Source organism: Octopus bimaculoides, chromosome 24 (assembly GCF_046866305.1).
Source record: "Octopus bimaculoides isolate indiv1 chromosome 24, ASM4686630v1, whole genome shotgun sequence".
Lineage (NCBI taxonomy): Eukaryota > Metazoa > Mollusca > Cephalopoda > Octopoda > Octopodidae > Octopus > Octopus bimaculoides.
The window spans coordinates 14,591,937-14,618,333 of record NC_142951.1 but is presented as its reverse complement, the minus strand read 5'-3'; the positions used below and the strand labels follow the sequence as shown (position 1 = coordinate 14,618,333).

Genomic DNA, 26,397 nt, shown 5'->3' with positions numbered 1-26,397 from the left:
GCAACCCAAATTAATAATGACAAAAATGTTATATAATTTCTTCATTATTTTCACAATTAATTTAGATAAAGGCAGTATATTTTAACAGAAATATGGTAACGAAAGGGTGAAAAATGACAAAGTTATTTCACTTTCACTAAATTCTTTGTTATTTTCAAAATTAATTGAAGCAAAGGTAATGTATTCCAACAGAAATTTGGTAACAAAAATGTTAAAGGATCCAACAATCTTCTCTTTCTACAGGAAAAACTGAAACACAACATTGCCAAGATGTTCTCTCAGATACATAAATCAGTCTTTGACTATTCGGCTCGAATGACAGCTGAACTAAAGAGACACAACTATGTGACACCAACTAATTACTTGGAGCTTGTTTCAGGTTATAAACTGTACGTATTCTTCAAAAACATTTAACTGTTTCGTTACTGTTCTCTGTAAAACTCTTGGTACAAGACCAACATTTACTTGGGATGAGTATAGAGTCAAACTGAGTATAATAATAATAATAATAATAATAATTCTTTCTACTGGAAACACAAGGCCTCAAATTTGGAGTAAGAGATTAAGTCAATTACATTGACCCCAGTGCATAACTGGCATTTATTTAATCAAACCTGAAAGGATGAAAGGCAAAGTCAACCTCAGCAGAATTTGAACTCAGAACATAAGGACGGACGAACTACCAATAAGCATTTTGTCCAACACGCACACATAGAGACATACACACACACACTGGCACATAGACTCACATGTAAACATACACAAGTATATACACTCTTGCAGACACACGCACACACATACAGACGTGGCGGCAAGCTGGTAGAAACGTTAGCACGCCGGGCGAAATGCTTAGCAGTATTTCGTCTACCACTACGTTCTGAGTTCAAATTCCGCCGAGGTCGACTCTGCCTTTCATCCTTTCGGGGTCGATTAAATAAGTACCAGTTACGCACTGGGGTCGGTATAATCGACTTAATCTGTTTGTCTGTCCTTGTTTGTCCCCTCTGTGTGTAGCCCCTTGTGGGTTGTAAAGAAATAACACACTTACGCATGGATACATACAGACACGCTCACACAAGAACATTCATAGACATAGTCTCTCTCTCATTCACTCACATGCACGCATGCACACACACACACACACACACACGAACACAGAAGTTCACACAAAAACGTCCACTGACATAGTCTTTCTCTCTCTCTCTCTCTCTCTCTCTCTCTCTCTCTCTCTCACACACACACACAGACGTGTGCACACACATGAACACATACACATGTTCACACAAAAATATCCACAGACAGCCTCTCACACACTTTTTTTTAAAAGTTAGTTTTCGTTGTTAATTCTTGTAGATTGTTGCTTGAAAAAAAGAAAGAACTTGGTGATGCTGCCAACAAACTTAAAAATGGTCTCAGTAAAATTGATGAGACACGGGAGAAGGTGCAGAAAATGTCTGTGGAATTGGATGAAGACAAAATAAAAGTGGCCCAGGTACAGCAGCAATGCGACGAGTATTTGTCGGTGCTGTTCCAACAAAAGAAAGAAGCGGACGACCAGCAGAAGGTAAACTTTTTGAAATTGTTCAGTGTATGATACACATTCCCAATTTTAGTTCTATATTTAAGAGATGAGGAATTATTTACATTATTTACAATTGACAGATATTTGTCCTCATCTTGTTTGTTGTTAACACAACGTTTCTGCTGATATACCTTCCAGCCTTCATCAGGTGTTTTGGGGAAATTTCGATCCTGGGTTCTCATTCCTAAAGTATTTTTCAATGATGTTGTTGTTGTTCAGGTCACTGCCTGGAATCGAACTCAGAATCTTGAAGTTAGTAGCCCGCGCTCTTAACCACTACGCCATATGCCCGTTGGCAATTATGGAGTGAATTTTTAGGGCTTATAAATCTTATATTTTCCTATCCTTCCTTAATACCGGTTCCCATATGCTACTCATATCTGTACTCGGTCTGCTTAGGAGGTTTTTGTGTCCTAGTGTATGTGCTGCTTCTTTTAGTTTTCATATTTTCCAGTGGTATTCTCTGTCTATTATTTTAACTTCATCCCACAGGGGGAGGTGGTCTCCCTTTTTCCATACATGATCAGCTCTGAAGGCTGGAGGGGGTATATCAGCCAAAACGTTGTGCTAATAACAAACAAGATGAGGACAAATATCCGTCAATTGTAAATAAAGTAAATAATTCCCAATTTTGTTTTTCAACCATTAGAGTAATTTGGGACTCATGAAAGAAAAGGTAAGTAAAATCACATGCAGGTGATGGTACCATTTAAAAAGCTCTCCTGCTGGTGCTGCATAAATGCACCCATGCCAGTGACATGTAAAAGGCACCCAGCACACTCTTAAGGGGTTGGTATTAAGAAGGGCATCCAGCTATAGAAACCATGCCACAACAGACAGTTGGAGCCTGGACAGCTCTCTGCCAGCCAGCTCCATGTCAAACGATGATGATGATGAAAGCTTTGTCTTACTCAGAATGTCTGAGACAAGGGCTAAATTAAAACTCTGAAAACAGACGTTGGCATTTAAGACAAACCTTATGAAAATGCTTTGGACAGACGAAGGGTTAATCCATCCTGTGTTTGTTGTTTGTTAATCTTTACTAATCCTCTCTCTCTCTGTTATTACAGTTTGTTGCCCAGAAAAGTGAGAGAATATCTGAAGAAGAAATTAAATGCAAGCACATGGCCGACCTTGCCCAGCAGGATCTTAGCGAAGCTATGCCTGCCCTTGAAGAGGCTATGTTAGCTCTGGAAGCCCTAAACAAGAAGGATATTGGTGAGATTAAATCGTATGGTCGGCCCCCAGCTCTTGTGGAGAAAGTAATGGAGGCTGTGATGATATTGAAGGGAAGCGAACCAAACTGGGCAGAAGCAAAACGGCAACTCGGTTAGTGTCAGTGATTTGGTTTGGTTTCTGTTTTTATAGATGTACATAAAACTGAATGCGTAGTTTATTCAACAATGTTTATTCAACTGGCCTTCGTGCGGGTGACACGTAAAAGCACCCACTACACTCTCAGAGTGGTTGGCGTTAGGAAGGGCATCCAGCTGTAGAAACTCTGCCAAATCAGATTGGAGCCTGGTGTTGCCATCTGGCTTCACCAGTCCTCAGTCAAATCGTCCAACCCATGCTAGCATGGAAAGCAGACGTTAAATCATGATGATGATCATACACACACATTTATATGTATGTATATACCCATACATATATATGTGTGTGTTTCAGTGTATTTGTCTCTGTCTATTTATGTTTCTGTTTACCTATTTAATTATCCCTCCATTTTATCTGTCTGTATATCTAATCGTCTAATTATCTTTAACGTTTTTCTCACTCATTTTGGTAAATGCATGAAGTACCTTTGTTTTCTCTTCTTTTGCGTTCAGGGGACCCCAACTTCATCAAGTCTTTGGTAAACTTCGACAAAGATAACATCAGCGATCGTGTGTTGAATAAAATTGGTAAATACGTTTCCCAAGCAGACTTCACTCCTGATATTATTGGTCGTGTGTCCGGTGCCGCAAAATCCTTGTGCATGTGGGTGAGGGCAATGGAGATGTATGGTAGGATCTATCGAGTCGTGGAACCAAAGAAATTAAAACTAAACACAGCTTTGTCCCAACTCAAAGAGAAACAAGATGCCCTCGCAGACGCCAAAGCCAAGTTGGCCGAGGTTGGTGATCCCCTTTATTTCTTTACTTTTATCTTCTATCTTTTCATTGGCTTCAGTCCTTGAGCTGTGGCCATGCTGGGGCACTGCCTTGAAAGGTTTAGTTCAGTGTTTCTCAACCATTTTCGGTCTCTATTGACCCCTCAACTGATTCCTATTTTACTCAACTGGACCTCCATAGCCATTCGATGTGTATAAAAAGAATCTTACAGTATTTTTATACTTAACCGCAGGAGTGGCTGTATGGTAAGTAACTTGCTTACCAACCACATGGTTCCGGGTTCAGTCCCACTGCGTGGCACCTAGGGCAAGTGTCTTCTACTATAGCCTTGGGCTGACCAAAGCCTTGTGAGTGGATTTGGTAGATGGAAACTGAAAGAAGCCCGTCGTATATATGTATATATATGTATGTGTGTGTATATGTTTGTGTGTCTGTGTTTGTTCCCCCAACATCGCTTGACAACCGATGGTGGTGTGTTTACGTCCCCGTAACTTAGTGGTTCGGCAAAAGAGACCGATAGAATAAGTACTAGGCTTCCAAAGAATAAGTCCTGGGGTCAATTTGCTCGACTAAAAGGCGGTGCTCCAGCATGGCCGCAGTCAAATGACTGAAACGAGCAAAAGAGCAACCCTGTAGCATTTAAGCAGGCTATATCCAGCTAAAATATTCTACCTGTTTTATACTCAAATTGGCCAGATTCAACCTCTCACACCTACCCTACAATGTCATTCTAAAGATAAATGAGCACATCATCGAAATCTCCAAGCCATAAGATAATATCCGGCTCATTCAAAACAATGGGAATAAATAAACAATACATTTGTAGGAATAATGTGATTGCTAAAGGGTTAAATATTATTAGGGATTGCATAAAAAAAATCAAACCATTTTGTGTATTGTAGAAGCAGAAGTAATTTATTACGCATAGATTTTAACAACAAAATCTTATATGGAAACCCAAGGGTTATATGGACCCTAGTTGAGGATCATTGGTTTAATTAAACATTTGTACATCTAATCACGCACACTGCAAACGTCTTGTGACCCTGCGAATGTTTATTATTTTCCAGGTGGAAGCCAACATGTTGGCACTGCGTAACCAATATGACGAAAGAATTGCTCAGAAAGAGGAGCTGAGACTAAAGGCAGAACGTACTGAAATGATGTTGGACAGGGCCCATAAACTGGTGTCTGGTTTGGCCGGAGAGAAAGTTAGGTGGGAAGAAACAGTAACAGTGAGTATTATTATTATTATTATTGTTCAGTAGTTTTATTTTTATAACGTGCTTTCACTTCACTACCGAACGCAGCTCTGTGTGCCTTGGGTATGTGCTGTGGTTTGCTGTGATGCTCTTATGGTTACTGTATTGAAAGTGTTTTGCATAGGATGTGTGCAGTGCCCAGTAGTGCAATTTTCTGTATGTTATATATATTTGTAAGTCCTGGTGTTTTTGTTATGTATTTGTCTGAATATTTTTTTATTATACCTAAGGCACCTACTATGATACGAATTGCTTCTGTTTATTATTATTATTATTATTATTATTATTATTATCATCATCATCATTATTATTATTAATGTGTGTGTGTGCATGTGTGTGTGTGAGGGAGAGAAAGAGAAAGTGGAGAGAGAGGAGGAGAGAGAGGGAGAGAGATGGGGAAGAGAGAAAAAGGGAGGGAGAGAGAGAGAAAGAGAAGAGTGAAAGCGCAACGTGAAGGTCAGTCTAGTTTTTACGTATCAGGAAAAAATACGTCAATGTCCGTCACTAATCGGCTAAATACGGAAAATACAAAAAAAAAAAAAAGAAAAGAAAAAAAGAAAAAGAAAAAAAAAAGAAGAAAAAATCTCTCACTGATTCGTTCTTATGGCGAAGTGAACACGAACTGAGCTGTTTCTGTTTTTAGATTCCACATTCGAGTTACCTCTATTTCCAGGTCTTTGTATTTTGAAAGTTTTTCCATTTCTTTTAGGGAAACGTTGTCATCTGCTGGTATTGATACATCAATTTATTATTATTATTATCATTATTCAGTAGTTTTATTTTTATAACGTGCTTTCACTTCACTACCGAGCGCAGCTCTGTGCGCCTTGGGTATGTGCTGTGGTTTGCTGTGGTGCTCTTATGTTTACTGTATTGAAAGTGTTTTGCGTAGGATGTGTGCAGTACCCAGTAGTGCAATTTTCTGTATGTTATATATATTTGTAAGTCCTGGTGTTTTTGTTATGTATTTGTCTGAATATTTTTTTATTATACCTAAGGCACCTACTATGATAGGAATTGTTTCTGTTTTTAGATTCCACATTCGAGTTATCTCTATTTCCAGGTCTTTGTATTTTGAAAGTTTTTCCATTTCTTTTAGAGAAACGTTGTCATCTGCTGGTATTGATACATCAATTAGAAAGCATTTTTTTTCTTCATGATCTTTGACAACTATATCTGGTCTATTTGCCTTAATTTCTCTATCTGTGTGTATTATTATTATTATTATTATTATTATTATTATTATTATTATTATTATTATTATTATTATTATTATTAAGGCGGCGAGCTGGCAGAATCGTTAGCATGCCGGACGAAATGCTTAGCAGTATTTCAGCCGTCGGTTCATTCTGAGTTTAAATTCTGCCAAGGTCAACTTTACCTTTCATCCTTTTGGGGTTGATGAATTAAGTACCAGTGAAACACTGGGGGGTCGATGTAATCAGCTTAATCCCCACCTCCAAGCTGCCCTTGTGGTAAAAATTTGAAATTGTCGTCATCGTCGTCATCGCCGCCATCATCGTCGTTCAGGTGGGAAGCTGTATGGGCCAGTCTTGTTGTATTTGCTCAGCCACTTGCATGTTTTTGTCGCAAACAGTGTTCCACTGATTCGTCATCCTAACCAGTGGAGTGCCCAGCCATGTATGTGTATCTAAACACGATTATCCTTGACATTCATCTCTTCCATATATCTTATCCACATCTGTCTCACCCATATAATTAACCATTGAAATGTTCTCTATCCATTTCTGCAGACTCTGGAAGAATCTATGGGTTTCCTCATTGGTGACTGCCTCATCGGTGCTGCTTTCCTCTCCTATATGGGGCCCTTCCTCTCCAACTACCGTGATGAACTAGTTTATAAAATATGGCTGAAAGCGGTAAGATTTACTGTCTTTTCTTTGCATAACGAATGTAATTAAACTCATCATCATCATCATCCTCCTCCTCATCATCATTGTTTAATATCCCAGTTTTCCATGCTCACTTGGGTCAGACGGATTTTGCTCAGGGGATTCTTCTATACCTGCCTGTCCCAATCCTCACCTGTTTCCGAGTAAGGTGATATTTCCCCATCGCCAGACGTGTTTCCAGGGAAGATTGGGAATGAGGGGCGCCGCTTGCATGTCGGTGACACTTGTTTACAACTATCACATGATGTCCAAGGCAAGAAGACAGAAACAAACGCACACACACACACACACACACACACACACAAAAGCTTCTTTCAGTTTCTGTCTACCAAATCCACTCACAAGGTGCTGGACAACCCAGGGCCACAATAGAAGACACTTGCCCAAGGTGCTATGCAGTGGGACTGAACCTGAAACCATATGGTTTTGGAAGCAAATTTTTGATAAATTATAGAAAAATAGAAACTGAATATTGTGCGTTGAAAAGTTCCTGGCTTTGGGTAAAAGAAAATAGAGGAGAATCAGTTATTTATGATTTTATTCAACAGATTCCCTTCTCAGATTCACACACTTATTGCAGCAGTCCTTCAGTTTTTCTAAGCCCTGTAAAAGAACTTAGAAGGTTGGGCCTCCAGCCAGGCCTTTCGTGATACCCTTCAAGCTGGGAACTTTTCAGCAACCCTTCATTATATATAAATACATACATACATATATGTATATATATATATATATATATATATATATATATATGAGTAGGTGTTGAAAAGTTCCTGGCTTTGGGTAAAAGAAAATACAGGAGGATCAGTTAATTATGATTTTATACAACATATTCCTCTCTCGGGTTCACACACTTATTGCAGTGGTCCTTCAGTTTTTCTAAGCCCTGTAAAAGAACTCAGAAGGTTGGGTCTCCAACCATGCTTTTCATGATACCCTTAAAGCCAGGAACTTTTCAGCACCCCTTTGTATTGATTTGCCTAATCTGAGATTAAATCTTGTTGTTTTGTTTATTTCAGCTGAGAAGCTTAGGGATCCCTTGTGACCCCTGTTTCAGTTTCTGCACTTTCTTAGTCAGACCAACTCTTGTTAGACAATGGAACATCCAAGGCCTCCCAAGCGATGCATTTTCTACAGAGAATGGAATCATTGTCACCAAGGGTAACCGCTGGCCATTAATGATTGACCCGCAAGGACAAGCTATTAAATGGATCAAACGAATGGAAGGGAAAAATGTAAAGTAGTTTCTTTAATTATTTGCCACTGCATGCTATGGAAAATTTGAATTTACTACATAATTCTAACAGTTTATATGTGTCTGTGTGATTATAAATGTGTGTGTTTGTGTGTATTAATATGTATATGCCTGTGTATGTATGTATGTATATTTACTCTTTTTCTTGTTTCAGTCTTTTGACTGTGGCCATGCTGGAGCACCGCCTTTAGTCGAGCAAATCGACCCCAGGACTTATTCTTTGTAAGCCTAGTACTTATTCTATAGGTCTCTTTTTGCCGAACCGCTAAGTGATGGGGACGTAAACACACCAGCATCAGTTGTCAAGCGATGTTGGGGGGACAAACACAGACGCACAGACATATACACACACACATATATATATACATATATACGATGGGCTTCTTTCAGTTTCCATCTACCAAATCCACTCACAAGGCTTTGGTCGGCCCGAGGCTATAGTAGAAGACACTTGCCCAAGGTGCCACACAGTGGGACTGAACCCGGAACCATGTGGTTTGTAAGCAAGCTACTTACCACACAGCCACTCCGATGCCTATATATATATATATATATATATATATATATATATATATATATATATATATATATATATATGTTTGTATGTGTGTATACATGTATACACACACACATTCAAACATATATATATATATATATATGCTTAATAAATAATATAAAAAATACCAAAAAATATATGTAACACTCATTACAAAATTATGGAGTAGTATTATTGCCTAAGCTCCCGTTAGAGTCACCGTCGTGGTGTTCATGCCATGTCTGTCTCCTCTTGAGATGAAGAAATGCCTGTCTTCGTGATATATGAAAATGAGAAATATTTTGTGTAAATTTCACAAATTTCTGATTCTTTCAAGGGGAATAACTCCTCGTCAGAAACTGAGTAACTTCCCTTAATACAGGGTGCGAGGAGTATTTGAGGACATTTGATTATTGGTATGTTACTCTCTTCAAACCAATTAAAAGGTTTATAATTCCTTCAGATTTTCCACAGCAGATAAAACAGCAACGCAATAAATAAAAACACATGCCGTTGTTATTGTTCTGATGTGGTAAGAAGCTTTTTTTTTCCCAACCACATGGTTCTGGGTTCTGTCCCACTGTGTGACACCTTGGGCCAACAAAGCTTTGTGAATGCATTTGGTAGACAGAAACTAAATGTGAAATAGGCGGCGAGCTGGCAAAAACGTTAGCACGCCGGGTGAAATGCTTAGCGGTATTTCGTCTGCTGTTACGTTCTGAGTTCAAATTCCGCTGAGGTCTTCATCCTTTCGGGGTTGATAAATTAAGTACCAGTTACGCACTAGGGTCGATGTAATCGACTTAATCCCTTTGTCTGCCCTTGTTTGTCCCCTTTATGTTTAGCCCCTTGTGGGCAATAAAGAAATAAGAAACTGAAAATTGTGTGTGTGTGTGTGTGTTCTCCCCCCCCCAAAAAAAAAACAATCATCACTTGACAACCGGTGTTGTTGTGTTTATGTCCCTGTAACTTAGCAGTTCAGCAAAGCGACAGATAGAATAAGTCCTGGGATTGAATTGTTCGACAAAAACCCTTCAAGGCAGTGCTCCAGCATGGCCACAGTCAAATGACTGAAACAAGTAAAAGAATATAAAATATGTCTGTGTGATCAACATTTAAAGCAAAGAAAAATATTTTCTTTCAAAATGTTTTTGTAACTCCTTAATATCAAAAATCCTTTTTTTTTTTTTTTTTGCCTTGTAGGGATTAAAAATAATTGATCTCCAGCAAAGTGACTTTATGCGCAATTTGGAAAAGGCAATTCAGTATGGTTTACCTGTTCTCTTACAAAATGTCCAAGAAACTCTGGACCCGTCTCTTGATCCTATCCTCTTTAAATCGGTCGTAAAAATTGGTAAGTGACTTTGTACTCTGCAGCCTGAACCAAACCCAAACAATGTTGTTCTGGATATACAAAAAAAAAATTGGATGGTCGTGGCTGCAATGCTTTTTCTCATTAGTTTTCGCAATCAAGGCACTACTCCTTTTGTAATTGCATATTTTTAATGAAAAGAATTGAATTGAGCAGAAGAGAGAGAGAGAGAGAGAGGGGACATATGTCACAATGAATAAAAATATTTTAACTCAATTGAATAAAGTGATAGCAAATATGTTGTAATGAATATAGAAGAGCTTTGTGATTGAAGCATGGGCTTGAATCTTCAATATGAAAAGAAATTTAAAAACCTCATTTTGATAAAAATATATTAATTTTCTACACATTTTAGACTTTAACAATTGCTTTCCTTTAGTAAAAGTTACATAATTCCAACTAATTAATAAGCAGCTTTCTCTATTATACTAGAATCAGCTGACCACCTATCTTGCTTTATCCAATGTTAATTAACTCCAGTATGCCAGCTACCCACTCATTTTCCTCTGTTGTTGTCTGTTCTTTTAGGTAATGTCCCTATGATAAAACTTGGTGATAAAGAAATTGAGTACAATCGCAATTTTCGGTTTTACATAACCACAAAACTCAGCAACCCACACTACACCCCTGAAATATCAACCAAGACAACAATCGTTAATTTTGCTGTGAAAGAACAGGGTAAGTAAGCATGTGCATACACACACACACACACTTATCATCGTTCTATCTCACATACATTGTTGCCATTTGTATATAACTCCTTCCACCTCACCTTAAACATTTCATCATCTTTAGTAAGACCAACTTTTGGGCTAAAATACACTGATGAGAGGAAGGGTGACACCTTACATCTGGATGTAAATAAGAACCTGAAATACACTACTTGGGTTGGATTGGGTTGGGTTGGTTTTCTCTGTCGTTTACCAAATGACTGTGATGAGATTCCATGAAAGAACCTCATCACAGTCACACATCCTCTCAAGAATCTCCATCTTAAAAAGGAAGAATGCTTTGGGTCACCATTATGGGTGCCTTTTATATGACACCTGTGACAGTGATACATAAAAGGTACCTTTGACAGTGACGCATAAAAGGTACTCATGACAGTGACATATAAAAGGCACCTCTGACAGTGACATAAAAGGCACATGTGACAGTGATGCGTAGAAGGCACCCATGATGGTGACATGTAAAAAGCATCTACTACACTCTAAGGAGTGGTTGGCATTAGGAATGGCATCCTGCTATAGAAACCAAGCCAAATCAGACTCGAGCTTGGTACAGTTTACCAGTTCCAGTCAAACTATACAACCCATACCAGCATGGAAAGCAGATGCTAAATGATGATGATGATGATGATGATGATTATGTTTGAATCAAAGACAGGTTGGTCATGCCTGGAACCCCCTTTGATCAAAGGCATTCTCAAACAGGGACGAACCAATAACTTTCATGTTTTTTACCCCTTGCCCCCCTGGCTTCCACCTCATGTGAAACTGATTTATTTATTTGATGGTAATTGTAATGTTATTCATTGCAGGTTTGGTTGCTCAGTTATTAGGGATCGTAGTCCGTAAAGAAAGACCAGAGCTGGAAGAACAGAAGGACTCCCTTGTACAGTCCATTGCAGCGAATAAGAAGAAACTCGAAGAATGTGAAGACGAAATATTACGGTTAGGGTTCACCACACTTTCTCCATCTTTGAGTATTTTTTTTTTAACAGAATTTCAACTGTTCATTAGTGAGTGGTGGACATACTTGATAATGATTTAATGCGTCGTTAGTTGTGGTTGATTAGCACTCCCCTCTTACCTCAGCCCCTTACCTTCTCCTCCTCCTCCTCCTCCTCTCGTTTTTGTTAATGTCGCCAGACTGTTTAATTAACAACCCCTTCTTCCTACCTCACCCTCTTAACTTTCTCCTCCTTCTAGTTTGTTGAATGAAACGAAAGGTTCTCTGTTGGAAGACGAGACTTTGGTGAACACACTGCAAACCTCCAAGTCAACATCACAGGAAGTGACAGAACAGCTTGCAACATCTGAACAGACAGAAGCCAAGATTGATAGCGCCAGGGAGGTGAGAATAATTTTCTATGACACCATGATGTTTTCGGAGAGAATGAGTGTGTGTGTGTGTGTGTGTTTTACATCCATTTTTCCATGCTTGCATGAGTTAGATGGATTATCTCCATCACAGTGGCTCACTACTTCACATTTTTTTTTTCACGAGGTCCACCTTTCAGGGATCTGTCTTTGGTACTTCTTCCCAGATCTTCCTTGATCTTTCTTTTCCACAGGTTCCTTCAACTTGTATTACTTGCTACTTCACCCAACTGTAGCATCACATCTTCATACCAACACACAAAAACTCATTCCCTATACCCAGTGATTTTTTTTTTCCTCTCTCTCAGTTCATTTGTGCTCAGTCATCCATATACACAGACATTACACATCCAGCAGAAACTATTCACCTTGTTTCTTCTCCATCTTTGCAAAGTCTCTGTACTCAGAGCCCGTATTTCACATCAAAAGCACACTTCATACACAAGCATCATACAGACCACCTGCTCTCAGAGAAAGGATCCTTCTATTACCAGCTGAGGTAATACCTTCGTGAGCTTTCATAATTCATATTTCCACTACTAATTAGGCCATCTCAGTAACAGAACATCTCCTGGCTATGATCTTAAACTCCATCTGGTTGTGGTGGCTTGATTCAGAAGTATCAGGGTTTTATGGAATGTGGAACCACATATTACCAGCTGCTGCTCCTAGTTCTACTCTGACCTGGAATAGTAGGACCTGTTAGGGTCCCAGCTATGAACTAAATAGGATGTAACCACCTGAGCCAGGATACATTGAAATCATGGAATGCAGCAAAAATTTTGAAAAACCTTTGCAAAAAATTTAGAAACACTTTCCAAAAACTTTTGCAAAAATTTTTGAAGGACTTTTCAAAAACATTTTGAAACATAGGCACAGGAGTGATATTGATGTTTAATTGATAAAAGATTTATTGATGTTTAATTGATTGACATGTGTTATTGAATTGATTCTTCTTGTCTGTGATTATTCCAGGGTTATTCTCCATGTGCAGAACGGGCCTCAATTTTGTTTTTTGTTCTCAATGACCTTGGGCTTATCGATCCGATGTACCAATTCTCTCTTGACTCCTACATCGATCTCTTCATATTATCAATTGAAAAGAGCCATCGCAGTACCAAGTTAGAAGAACGTATCCAAAACCTCAACGATTACCATACTTTTGCCATGTACAGGTTTGTCTATATACATGTCTATACATACATTATTTCGTTTTTGTATTTGGTTTGCAAGATTCTTCGTGTGAATTCGTGTCGTTATCACCATTGTTATCGTCATCATTTAATGTCCATCTTCCATGCAAGCATAGTTTGACTGGTTTGATAGGAACTGGTCAACCAGAGAGCTGTCCAGGCCCCAGTTGTCTTATTTTGGCATGGTTCCTATGGCTGGATGCCTTTCCTAATGCCAACCACTTTACAGAATGTGCTGGGTGCTTTTTACATGCTACCGCCATGGGTGCTTTAACATGGCACCAGCACAAGTGCATTTTATGTGGCACTGACACAAGTGCATTTTGTGTGGCACCAGCACAAGTGCATTTTATGTGGCACTAGTGCATTTTGTGTGGCACTGACACAAGTGCATTTTATGTGAGACTGACACAAGTGCATTTTACATGATACTAACACATATGTTGAAACAAATTTTGTTGTCTGGGGAGGGTCATTATGCCAATGATTGTAATAACACACACACAGATTCAATTCCACTTCTTTATTATTAGTCAATTGGTTGAATATGTAACCAACTAATCAACCATTTGTTTACTGTGTCAGTTAAACAATCAATTGGTTGTTTGTTTGTCCATCAAAGTTCTGTTGCTGTTCACTACTTTTCCAGTGACCCCACGATTCCCTACTCACTCCGAGGCTTGCTTTTGTCTGTCTGACAATTCTGAGATTCAGTTGTATGGATGTTTGTTTGTGTATTTGTTTAGAAAAGGGGGTAAGGATGAGAGCAAATGAGGGGTTTGTGTATGTATACATCTCTGTGACTGTATGTGTTTGGGAGCATCTGTGTCTGGGTATCTGCATGTGTATGTATGTGTGAGAGAGCATGAGAGAGTGTGGTTGAATCTTTACACATTTATGTACACCTGTGTGTGTGTGTGTGTGTGTGAAGGCACATGGCTCAGTAGTAAGTATCAGGCTTACAATCATGAGGTAATAAGTTTAATTCCTGGACCAGGTTGTGTTGTGTTCTTGAGCAAGATACTTTATTTCACATTGCTCCAGTTCACTCAGCTGTAGAAATGAATTGCGACGTCACTGGTGCCAAGCTGTATCAGCCCCTTTACCTTACCCTTGGATAACACTGGTGGTGTAGAGAGGGGAGGCCGGTATGCATAGGCGACTGTTGGTCTTCCATAAACAACCTTGTCCGGACCTGCACCTTGGAGGGGAACTTTCTTGGTGCAATCCCATGGTCATTCATGACTGATGAGGGTCTTCCACACCTGACAGAGTAATCTGAATGCTAAAATGTTAATACCTGTAATTAGAGACAATAAGACATGTACAATGACCCATGTGTTTCTTCCTTATTAGGTATGCCTGCCGAGGGTTGTTTGGAAAGCATAAGCTTTTGTTTTCTTTCCAAACATGTGTGAAAATTCTTGAAGCGGCAAGCAAGATAAACATGGATGAATATAATTTCTTCTTGCGGGGAGGTGTGGTAAGTTTACCTTGGAGCAATTTTTTAAATGTTTTTTTTTTTTGTCTTAGCTTGTTTGTTTCAATCCCAGAATTTGTAATGTTTATACTTTACTAGTTGGGACATGTGGAAATTCCACAGAACAAAAAAAAAAAAAAAATGAGAGAAGCTATTTAAGAAAGAAAGGACGATTTTTATTTTTATTTTACTAAGTTATTTCACTTCCAGTCACAATAATATATTTTATGATTTTAAAATTTCCCTCCGCTAAACACTTTATATTTCTCTCTTTTCTCTTAACCACTTCAACAAACTTTTTAACTATGTAATTCCCCTCTTCATGTCTTTCACATTTCTGTCCTTCTCTTCACCTTCCCCCTCCTCACCCTACAGCACGTCATTAACACTTCTCTCTCCCACTTTTTCTCTCATTCTTCAACTCTTCCTTCAACTAACCACATGATACATTTGGCCTTTGTCTATTATTATACTCCCCTCTTCTTTCTTCTCTACTCATATTTCTCCCCCTTCCTCTCTCTCGCTTTTACTCCACCTCACACTCACTTCACCTCCACCTCTCTAACTAAAGTATAACAGGTGAACAAACAAGCAGATTATTATATAGATTTTTTTTACTCTGTCAATGTTTTCATTCATTGATCTGTGGCCACGCTGGATCACAGCTTTGAAGGGTTTTTTTTTTATTAGTTGACCACATTGACTCTAGTCGTTATTTCTGATGTGGTCTGGTACTTATTAAATGGCTAAGTTTACCTAAAGGGGCGAAAAAACTACGATGCATTATGTACTGACCAATGGCCAGACTCTATGACATGTGGACATTTGCAAACAAATGCTGGCAAGTCCTGGCAAGTGGTGCCTGTTTTTGCCATCAAATTGCAACTGGGCCTGAAAGTAGCTAATGAGGATCTCCCTATATCTGCAGGTCATAGACAGAGAGAACCAAATGGACAACCCTTGCAGTGGGTGGCTTTCCGATGCGGCGTGGGACAATATCACTGAACTTGACAAACTGACCAACTTCCATGGTATGATAACATCCTTTGAACAGTATCCTAGAGACTGGCATCTTTGGTACATCTCGTCTGAACCAGAACAGGCCTCTCTACCAAGTAGGTTGAGAACTTTCTAAATCCTTCAAAAACTGGCGGGGGAGGTATTATTTTGCTGTTTTTCTCTGACTTTTGTATGTCCGTGCGACCCTACTGTAGGGGTAGAGAGATTTGTTTTTGCTTTGTCCTAGAGATATCATCATCATTATTTTAACCCTTTGGAGATGGAGCCTTCTTTGGAGCTTCAGTGCCAAGAAGACTGAGCCCTTTTCGCAAGCCCTACAGAGGGCATGCACTTCGTTTTCAAAAAAAATTATAAAAAATGAAATAATTACTTTACATATATAAAACAGCAGCTGTCTGGCTTCTGTACCAGTAGCATGTAAATAGCACCATTTGAGCATGATCGTTACCAGCATCGCCTACTGGCACTTGTGCCAGTGGCACGTTAAAAAATCATTTGAGCGAGGTGGTTGCCACTGCCGCTGGACTGGCTCCTGTGCAGGTGGCACATAAAAAACACCATGTTGAGAGTGGTTGGCGTTAGGAAGGGTATCCAGCGGTAGAAACTCTGCCAGATCAGATTTGAGCCTGGTGTCGCCTCCTGGTCCACCAGTCCCCAGTCAAACCGTCCAACCCATGCCAGCATGGAAAGCGGACATTAAACGATGATGATGATGAAAACTATATATTCTTGTAGGAAATTGAATGAACTGATACAGTCTTCTTCATCATTCGACTCCTCGGCCATTAGATCAGCCTTTTCGTCTCATAAGGGTTAATGTCCTCTTCTCCAAGTCTGCATAGTACACCTTATGATGAGAAACAATCCAGCCATGACCATCCCACCTTTTTTGAAACACACCAAAGACCACATTATCCAATGTTCTCCCTTTCTTTTTTTAAAAGACAAATGGTAGGGTGAGATTACAGGAAGATTTGGTTTCTATTTCTAGCAGGCCAAGCAGCCATATAGAGACTCCTATCCTCCACAACATTATCCAATGTCCTCGCTTTCTTTTTCTAAAAGACAATCAGTAGGGTGTGATTAGAGGGAGATTTGGTTTCTATTTCTAGCAGGCCAAGAAACTATATACAGACTCCTGCTCCTTGAAAAGCTATGTTGATAATCTGCTATTTCCCCAATTTTTTCTTTTTCTTTCAGTAAGATTTGCCAAGAATTCTTTCAATAAATTTCAAAATATTTTTCTGTTCATATTCCATATTTACCAATAATTCTTCCAACCATAATTTTTTTTTTGAATGATATGGTTCCTATTTCTAGCAGGCCAAGCAACCATATAGAGACTCATGCTTTTCTAAAAGCTGGGTTAATAGTCTGCTATTTTCCCAAACTTTTTTCTTTCAGTAAGATTTGCCAAGAATTCTTTCAATAAATTTCAAAATATCTTTCTGATTATATTCCATATTTTCCAATAATTCTTCCAACACTTTTTTTCCAATGATTGGTGTTGCTCTCTTTTAGGTGACTGGGACAATGCCTGTAATGAACTCCAAAGAATGCTTATAGTCAGGTCTCTCAGACCAGACCGAGTAGCTTTCTGCTCCACTACGTTCATTATTAACAACTTGGGCTCCAAGTTTGTTGAACCACCTGTCTTGGACATGAACCAAGTACTCAGCGAATCATCAAAACGAACTCCATTAATATTTGTACTCTCTCCAGGAGTAGTAAGTCTTACTTTTTATTATCATCTTGAAGTGAAGGTGGAGTTCTTTTACCTTTTTATTTTTGCATTAATTCTCTCAGTTGTTCAATTATTTTTTGACCAATCAACGGACCAATTGAGTAAACCAATCAATAACAAACTTAAAATGACTACTGGAAAAAAGTTGTAAGTCTAATAGAAAAAAATATGTAATGACCATTATTTATGCTTTGTCTTATTTATTTATATATATATATATATATATATATATATATATATATATATATATATATATATATATATATATATATACAGTTTACCTTTTTAATTACCTGCTGCCATATACCTTATATCAAGAACCATACTTTCTGAGGTAATTACCAGGAGTGCCTTTGGACACTTCTATCCCTTAGAAGGTTTAAACACCTAACTTATACCTTATATATATATATATATATATATCATTGTCATCATTTAGCATCTGCTTTCCATGCAGTTTGGATGGTTTAACAGAAGCTGGCCAGGAAGAAGACTGCACCAGACTTATGTGTCTATTTTGGCATTGATTTTATGACTAGATTCCCTTCCTAACACCAACCACCCCACAGAGTGGACTGAGTGCTTTTTACATGGCATCATCACAGACTAGGTCAGTTTTTGCATGGTTTTTACAGCTGGATGCCCTTCCAAATGCCAACCACTTTACAGTGTGAACTGGAAGGCTTTTTGCATCCATGAACCATGTGTGTATGTATGTGTATATATATATATATATATATATATATACACACACACACACACATACACATCCGTTTTCTATGCTAGAATGGGTTGGACGGTTCGACAGAATCCATTGAGTCAAAGGACGATTTCCATTACCATAGCTGCACACATGAGCACATGTATGAGTAGCCAACTGACCACCAAACAATATACCGGTCATTCATCTCTTGTTTCTATCTTTGTTTTCTCCACACTAGGATCCTGCAAATTATTTAATTCAGTTGGCTGAAACAAAAGGAATGGGCTCTCGGTTCCATGCATTATCCCTCGGTCAGGGCCAGGCGCCAATTGCTACAAGAATGCTACAAGAAGGTGTTCGGGAGGTAAGGAGACTTTCCTGTTCTGCTTGTTTCTTGTTAATGTTGCTGTTGTTGTTATCTGGGAATTCTTTGAGAAAATCTAGGGAAGGAGCAGTCGACTGATTGAAATGGAAGTTTATTCCCACCTCACGCTCATTCATCCCCAGTGCCCTAACTGGTACTTATTTTATCGATGCCGAAAGGATGAAAGGCAAAGTTGACCTCAGCAAAATAACAAAGTAAAATTTATATGAGTGGGGGCTGAAAAATTCCTAGCTTTGGGTAAAAGAAAATACAGGAGGATCAGTTAATTATGATTTTATTCAACATATTCCCCTCTCAGATTCACACACTTACTGCAGCGGCTCTTCAGCTTTTCTAAGCCCTGTAAAAGAACTCGGAATGTTGGGCCTTCAAGGAGACTCTTTGCAATACCCTTAAAGCCAGGAACTTTTCAGCACCTACTCATGTGGATATATATATATATATATATATATATATATATATATATATATATAAATATATATACATACATACACGCAAGAGGATGCTGAAAAGCTCCTGGCTTTGGGTAAAAGAAAATACAGGAGGATCAGTTAATTATGGTTTTATTCAACATATTCCCCTCTCAGATTCACACACTTATTGCAGTGGTCTTTCAGTTTTTCAGAGCCTTGTAACTGAACTGGGAAGGTTGGGCCTCCAACCAGGCCTTTCGTGATACCCTTAAAGCTAGGAACTTTTCATCCACCCCTCGTAATAACATCAGTGGATGTTACTAGCATGTCTGTTATTGAATGACTTTCTCTCTCTCTCTTTCTCTCTCTCTCTTTCTCTCTTTCTCTTTCTCTCTCTCTCTCTCTCTCTTTTGATACCCATTTTTTTCCTTTCTTTCTCTCACACAGGGCAACTGGGTTTTCCTGGCCAACTGCCACCTGTCTCTAAGTTGGATGCCCCAACTCGATAAACTGATCGAACAGTTACAAACAGATGTTGTAACCCACAGTGAATTCCGTCTTTGGTTAAGCAGCAGCCCACATCCTGAGTTCCCAATTTCCATCTTACAGGCTGGCATCAAAATGACAACTGAACCTCCAAAGGTAAAAAAAAAAAACAAAGCTTTACTCTTGACCCATGCTTCTCAACCCGGGGTCCCTATGGCCCTTGGGGATTCGTTGAAGGTTTTGTTGTTAATATTTATCTGCAATAAACTGATAATAGTCCTGCAATACACAAAATGTTAAAAAGAGAGTTTTATACAATAGGCGTAGGAGTGGCTGTGTGGTAAGCAGCTTGCTTACTAACTACATGGTTCCGGGTTCAGTCCCCCTGCGTGGCACCTTGGGCAAGTGTCTTGTACTATACTATAGCCTTGGGCCGACCAAAGCCTTGTGAGTGGATTTGGTAGACGGAAACTGAAAGAAGCCCATCGTGTATATGTATATATATATGTGTGTGTGTTTGTGTGTCTGTGTTTGTCCCCCCAACATCGCTTGACAACCGATGCTGGTGTGTTTACATCTCCGTAACTTAGCGGTTCGGCAAAAGAGACCGATAGAATAAGTACTAGGCTTACAAAGAATAAGTCCTGGGGTCGATTTGCTCGACTAAAGGCGGTGCTCCAGCATGGCCGCAGCCAAAAGACTGAAACAAGTTAAAGAGAGTAATTCCTGATAATATTTAATTATAAAAAATTTGATGATTTTTTTTTTTTAATCATCTGATGACCAGGAGGATTTATCCATGCCCTGTAAGGAACCAATGGTCAACATGGCGGCTTTGAAGAGAATAAAGCTTGAGCTTTTCTCGTCAACCCCAATAGTCAAGGCTTGTCATGCCATCTGTCTATAGGTTCTGGGTTCAGTCCCATTGCATGGCACCTTGGGCAAGTGTCTTCTGCTATAGCCTCAAGCCAACCAAGGTTTTGTGGGTGGATTTGGTAGACGGAAACTGAAAGAAGCCCGTCATATGTATGTATGTATTTGTGTGTTTGTGCTTGTCCCCCCCTCCCATCATCATTTGACAACCGATGTTGGTGTGTTTATGTCCCCGTAACCTAGCAGTTCAGCAAAACAGATCGATAGAATAAGTAACTAGGCTTGCAAAGAATAAGTCCTGGGGTTGATCTGTCCGACTAAAGGCAGTGCTCCAGCTTGGCCGCAGTCAAAGGACTGAAACAAGTAGAAGAATAAAAGAATATAACCTGTTTTAATTTGACATTTCCAGGGTTTGAAGGCAAACATGAAGCGACTTTACAACCAGCTGGAAAAGAAGAAATCTGATTATTGTACGAAACAAGAAAAATACAAGAAGCTACTCTTTGCTCTCTGTTATTTCCATTCTGTTCTGTTAGAACGGCGGAAGTTCCTGATGCTGGGATGGAACATACCATATGAATTCAATGATTCTGATTTTGAGGTAGGGTCCCATCTCTCTCTCTCTCTTCATCTATCTATCTATCTATCTATCTCTTTTTTTACCTTGATTGGATTGGTCTTCTTTGAAATTCTTGATTATTGATCTTGAGTTCTTGATCATTGATTGATTATTGAGTCTTTGAAATTCTTGATCATTGGTCTTCAGTTCTTCTTAGAAATTCTTGATTATTTTCTATGTCAAAGGTCATAGAGAGGACACTTGTCAAGTGTCATGCTTGGATTTGACCCTTGCTGAGAGGAATTTTGACAAGTGGACTGATAAACCCTGTACAACCAGTTCCTGTTCAATAGCAGACTGTCTGCTGTTGTTATTGGGAGGGTCATCACATCAATGTCATCTCATCAGTGTGACCAACAAACCTTCAACTGATTGACCAACAATAAAGAAGTGATGTTGAACCAGTGCATGTGTTTATTATCATTGACATAATGATCCTCCCAAGACACAACAAGATTTGTTTCAACACACAAATCCACATCAAGAATCTTGCAAACCAAATACAAAAGTGAAATTAAGATTCTGGGTTTCACTTCAAAATATGGCTGGCTCTGATGCTTACCAAAGTTGCCCACCACCAGCTATTTGGTATTTAGCTCTCAAAATGTTCAATTTCTTCCCTTTTTTTTTTTTTGGGATGCAGGTCTCAGAGAACTTGCTGAGTATTTATCTCCAAGATTACGAGGAAACCCCATGGGACGCTCTTAAATATTTGATTGCTGGCATTAATTACGGAGGTCATGTGACAGACGATTACGACCGACGTCTTCTTTTTACATACATCAATGATTACTTTTGTGATCAAGCTCTTACACAGCCATTCTTCAAGTAAGACACTTCTTCCGTTATTCATTCATTTCTGCCATCCTTCCTTCCTTCCTTCCTTTCGTCCTTCCCTCCATCCGTCCTTCCAGCTTTCCTTCATTCCCTCCTCCCTTCCTCCCTTCCTTCCTTCCTTCCTTCCTTTTGTCCTTCCTTCTTTTCATCCTTTCTTCCTTCCATCTGTCCTTCCTTTCTGCTTCCTTCCTTCCTTCATTCCTTCCTTCCTTCCTTCCACCCATCCTGTCTTTCCTCCCTCCTTCCTTCCATCCCTCCTTCCCTCCTTCCTTTCCTCCTTCCTCCCTTCCTCCCTTCCTTCCTCCCTTCCTTCCTTCCTTCCTCCCTTCCTTCCTTCCTTCCTCCCTTCCTTCCTTCCTTCCTTCCTTCCTTCCTTCCTTCCTTCCACCCTTCCCTCCACCCTTCCCTCCCTCCCTCCCTCCCATCCATCCAGTACGCCTTCTTATACCATTATCATTTTCCAGGTGGTCAACTGGAAGAATCATTGAGTTGATGCACAAAATGCTTAATGCTATTTCTTCCGTCTCTCTCTCTCTCTCTCTCTCTCTCTCTCTCTCTCTCTCTCTCTCTCTCTCTCCCTCTCCGTCGATAAAATAAAGTACCAGTCAAGTACCAAGGTCAATGTAACCAACTTGCTCCCCCCCTCCCCTCAAAAATTGGTGACCTTGTGCCAAAATTAAAAAGAATCATTATCAATCACAATTTCTTCCAAAATACTTCCTTCACTTCCCAACTTCCTGTTTTGCTGTTTTATTTTTTCAACATTTAAATTAATCTTTCGCATTTTGTTTCTTTGGGGTTTTTCCCCCCCTTTTCAACCTCCAGGCTGTCTTCGTTGAACACCTATTACATCCCTAAAGATGGTCCCATCTCCTCTTACATAGAATATGTAAGCATGCTTCCCAACATGGACCACCCGGAGGCATTCGGTCAACACCCAAATGCTGACATTACGTCACAGATTCAAGAGACGCGGCTGTTGTTTGATGTGTTGCTCTCCCTCCAGCCTCAAGTGTCTGCTTCTGTTCGAGAAAGTAGAAGAGAAGACAAGGTAAATTCACTTCACCTATTCTTTCTTTTTTCTTTTACATATAACATACGTAAATATTCATCATCATCATTTAACGTCCGCTTTCCATGCTAGCATGGGTTGGACGATTTGACTGAGGACTGGTGAACCAGATGGCAACACCAGACTCCAATCTGATCTGGCAGAGTTTCTACAGCTGGATGCCCTTCCTAACGCCAACCACTCCAAGAGTGTAGTGGGTGCTTTTATGTGCCACCAGCATGAGGGCCAGTCAGGTGGTACTGGCAACGGCCTTGCCCAAAATGGTGTTTTTTATGTGCCACCTGCACAGGAGCCAGTCCAGTGGCACTGGCAATGACCTCGCTCGAATGTTTTTTCACATGCCACTGGCACAAGTGCCAGTAAGGCGACGCTGGTAACGATCATGCTCAAATGGTGCTATTTACGTGCCACTGGCATGGAAGCCAGACAGCTGCTCTAACAATGATCACGCTTGGACGGTGCTGTTAGCACTCCACTGGCACAAGTGCCAGTCATCGAATTTGGTTCAATTACAATTTTGATTTCGATTTTACTTGCCCCAACAGGTCTTCACAAGCAGAGTTTAGTGTCCAATGAAGAAGAGGTTGGCATGGGTGCCAGTCGATATATATATATATATATATATATATATATATATATATATATATACACTCATATATAAAATATTTTCCATCTCAGGTTTTAGATTTGGCTGCCAACATTTACCAGCAAATTCCTGAAGATATTGATTACGAAACAACCAGAGTAATTCTATCAGTTGATATGTCTCCCCTGGCTGTTGTCTTATTGCAAGAAGTAAGTAAAACAAGACTTTCTTTTTCTTTTTTTTCTATTTCACCCTTTGCATTTAAACCAGCCACACCCAGTCTAGATAGTCTACCAGTTTTATATTCTATCTATCTACCTATCTATCTATCTATCTATCTATCTAGCTATCTATTTATTTATCTATATATCTATCTATCTATCTATCTCTGCAGATCCAACGTTACAATGAACTGCTAGAACAAATGAGGTCATCTCTGAAGGCCCTCGAGAAAGGTATCCAAGGTCTTGTTGTGATGACTTTTGAACTAGAAATGATATTCAACTGTATTTTTGATGGTCGTGTCCCTCCAAGTTGGGAAAAGGTAAGCCAAAACCTAATTGTAACACATTTTCCCTTCCAAGGCATTCTTTTATGATTATTAAGGGTCTCTGCCAGTAATGGGCAAACTGCAGCCCTCAGGATTTCCATCTGACACAACTAATGAAAAATTACCTGGAATTTTTTTTAGTAGCGCTGTCCACCTGACGATGATTCATACCTGGTCTCTGTGTGTGTATATATATGTGTATGTATATATATTTTTTTAAACAAACAAACATGTGCGTTTTCTGCAACGATTTGAGAAGTGGTGACAAATTACAATTCCGTAAATCATCATCATCATTATTGTAATTTAACATCCGCTTCCCATGCTGGCATGGGTTGGATGGTTTGACTGAGGACTGGCAAACCAGAAGGCTGCACCAGGATCCAATCTGATCTGGCAAAGTTTCTACAGCTGCATGCCCTTCCTAATGCCAACCACTCTGAGAGTGTAGTGGGTGCTTTTTATGTGCCACCGGCATGAGGGCCAGTCAGGCAGTACTGGCATCAACCACACTTGAATGGTGCTTTTTACTTGCTACCGGTACTGGAGCCAGTTTGGCGGCACTGGCGACTACCACACTCAAATACTGCTTTTTATGTGCCACCGGCATGGGACCAGTCAGGCGCCACTGGCATCGACCACACTTCAATGATGCTTTTTACATGCCACTGGCATGGGTGCCAATCAAGCGGTACTGGCACCGGCCATGACAATGATGTCACTTGACTCAACAGGTCCTCACAAGCACAGTTTATTGCCCAATGATTGAAGGGTACTCCTAAATGGGCCAGTTATGCTGCACTGGCATAGGCAAGTGAAGTATTTGGGCTGGATATGGTCAGTTTAACTTTTTAGCATTCAGATTAACCTGTCAAATGCATCATCATCATTTAACATCCATTGTCCATGCTGGCATTGGTTGGACTGTTAGTCCAGGGCTGGTAAGCTGAGTGGCTGCACCAGACTCCAATCTGATTTGGCATGGTTTCTACAGATGGATGCCCTTCCTAACGCTAACCACTCTGAGAGTGTAATGGGTGCTTTTGCATGCCACTGGCACATGTGCCAGTTGTGTGACACCAGTATCTGCCACGACTACGATTTCACTAGGCTTGATGGGTCTTCTTCTCAAGCACAGCATCTTGCCAAAAGTCTCAGGTCATTTGTCATTTCTCCTGTGAGGCCCAACACTCGAAAGGTGCTTGTCTTGAATTAATCATGCATTATTATCTCACAGCTTTGAAATTTCAATGCTGTGATTATTTGTCTTTAGAATGACAATGTAGGATAAGTGTGAGAGGCCAGATCTGACCAGTTTCAACATAAAGCAGGTAGGATATTTGGGTCAGAAAAGGCTAGTTTAAAATACTAAAGGATCAAAATAGCTTTTGGTATTATCATTTTCTGCAGGCTTACCCCAGCTTAAAACCACTTTCTGCATGGACTCGAGACCTCGTGTTCCGTATTGAGCAGTTAAACAAGTGGGCACAAACAGCACATCCTCCAACTATATTCTGGCTGTCAGGGTTCACCTTCCCGACCGGGTTTTTAACTGCAGTCCTCCAGACGTCCGCCAGGCAAAACAACGTAAGTTCCTTTCTTATGATTATATCTCCATTGGTGTAAGTTCTCCTGTTGGAGAGGGGTGTAGGTTTGAGATGGCATGTGGTGGGGGAAAGTAATTTATGTAATGTGTGGGGTGGATGACAATGTATGATAGGGTGGGGTGGGGGATGAGCTTAATGTAGTACCAAGGGGAGTGATGATGGGGGAGGGCAGGTATTCTGTGATATGGGGGGGGGAACATGTGGCAGATGGTGGGGGTTGTAATGTGATACAGAGAGGTGATATAAGTAGGGGAATGTAGTGTGGGGTGGGTCAATGTACTGTGGTGGTGGGGGTACTTAATGTGGTAGGGAACGGGAGGCGATGTAAGGGGGGTGTAATGTATGGAATGGGGTGATGGGTGTGGGGGTGCTAATGTGGTGTGAATGGAGGGGTAACATGTTACTTGACCCTTATATGTCTATGTATAAAGTCTCTTGTTAAATCTACATCTGCAATGTGTCAGCTCTCCATCCACACCACATTACATTCCCCTTCTTATATCACCTTCTTTCCATATTAGATTTATCCCTAATTTGGATATATATATATATATATATATATATATATATAAACAAATAATGTGTATTAGTCAAAACAAATTGTTGGCTTTATTTGCTTTTTTGATTTTTTAAAATTGGTTATATATTCTTATCTTATATTATAATGTAATAAATTGTTAGATTGTCAATTGCATTTCTC

At 39.7% G+C, this 26,397-nt stretch overlaps 1 protein-coding gene across 1 annotated transcript in view; it reads left to right on the top strand.

The window, feature by feature from the left end:
- Window positions 1-25,731, top strand: part of LOC106877328 (dynein axonemal heavy chain 2) — a 99,094-nt gene extending 73,363 nt beyond the window's left edge. The window contains exons 54-76 of the mRNA XM_089341566.1: window positions 244-389; window positions 1,354-1,564; window positions 2,653-2,911; window positions 3,409-3,695; window positions 4,764-4,928; window positions 6,710-6,835; window positions 7,885-8,100; window positions 9,859-10,009; window positions 10,556-10,705; window positions 11,568-11,700; window positions 11,959-12,103; window positions 13,105-13,304; window positions 14,679-14,805; window positions 15,731-15,917; window positions 17,344-17,549; window positions 18,508-18,633; window positions 19,515-19,709; window positions 20,836-21,027; window positions 21,689-21,873; window positions 22,708-22,933; window positions 23,633-23,749; window positions 23,935-24,084; window positions 25,501-25,731. Of these exons, the coding sequence (XP_089197692.1) occupies window positions 244-389; window positions 1,354-1,564; window positions 2,653-2,911; window positions 3,409-3,695; window positions 4,764-4,928; window positions 6,710-6,835; window positions 7,885-8,100; window positions 9,859-10,009; window positions 10,556-10,705; window positions 11,568-11,700; window positions 11,959-12,103; window positions 13,105-13,304; window positions 14,679-14,805; window positions 15,731-15,917; window positions 17,344-17,549; window positions 18,508-18,633; window positions 19,515-19,709; window positions 20,836-21,027; window positions 21,689-21,873; window positions 22,708-22,933; window positions 23,633-23,749; window positions 23,935-24,084; window positions 25,501-25,716 (4,116 nt within the window). The 3' untranslated portion in view covers window positions 25,717-25,731. The remainder of the gene's footprint in view (window positions 1-243; window positions 390-1,353; window positions 1,565-2,652; window positions 2,912-3,408; window positions 3,696-4,763; window positions 4,929-6,709; window positions 6,836-7,884; window positions 8,101-9,858; window positions 10,010-10,555; window positions 10,706-11,567; window positions 11,701-11,958; window positions 12,104-13,104; window positions 13,305-14,678; window positions 14,806-15,730; window positions 15,918-17,343; window positions 17,550-18,507; window positions 18,634-19,514; window positions 19,710-20,835; window positions 21,028-21,688; window positions 21,874-22,707; window positions 22,934-23,632; window positions 23,750-23,934; window positions 24,085-25,500) is intronic.
- Window positions 25,732-26,397: the final 666 nt, after the last annotated feature.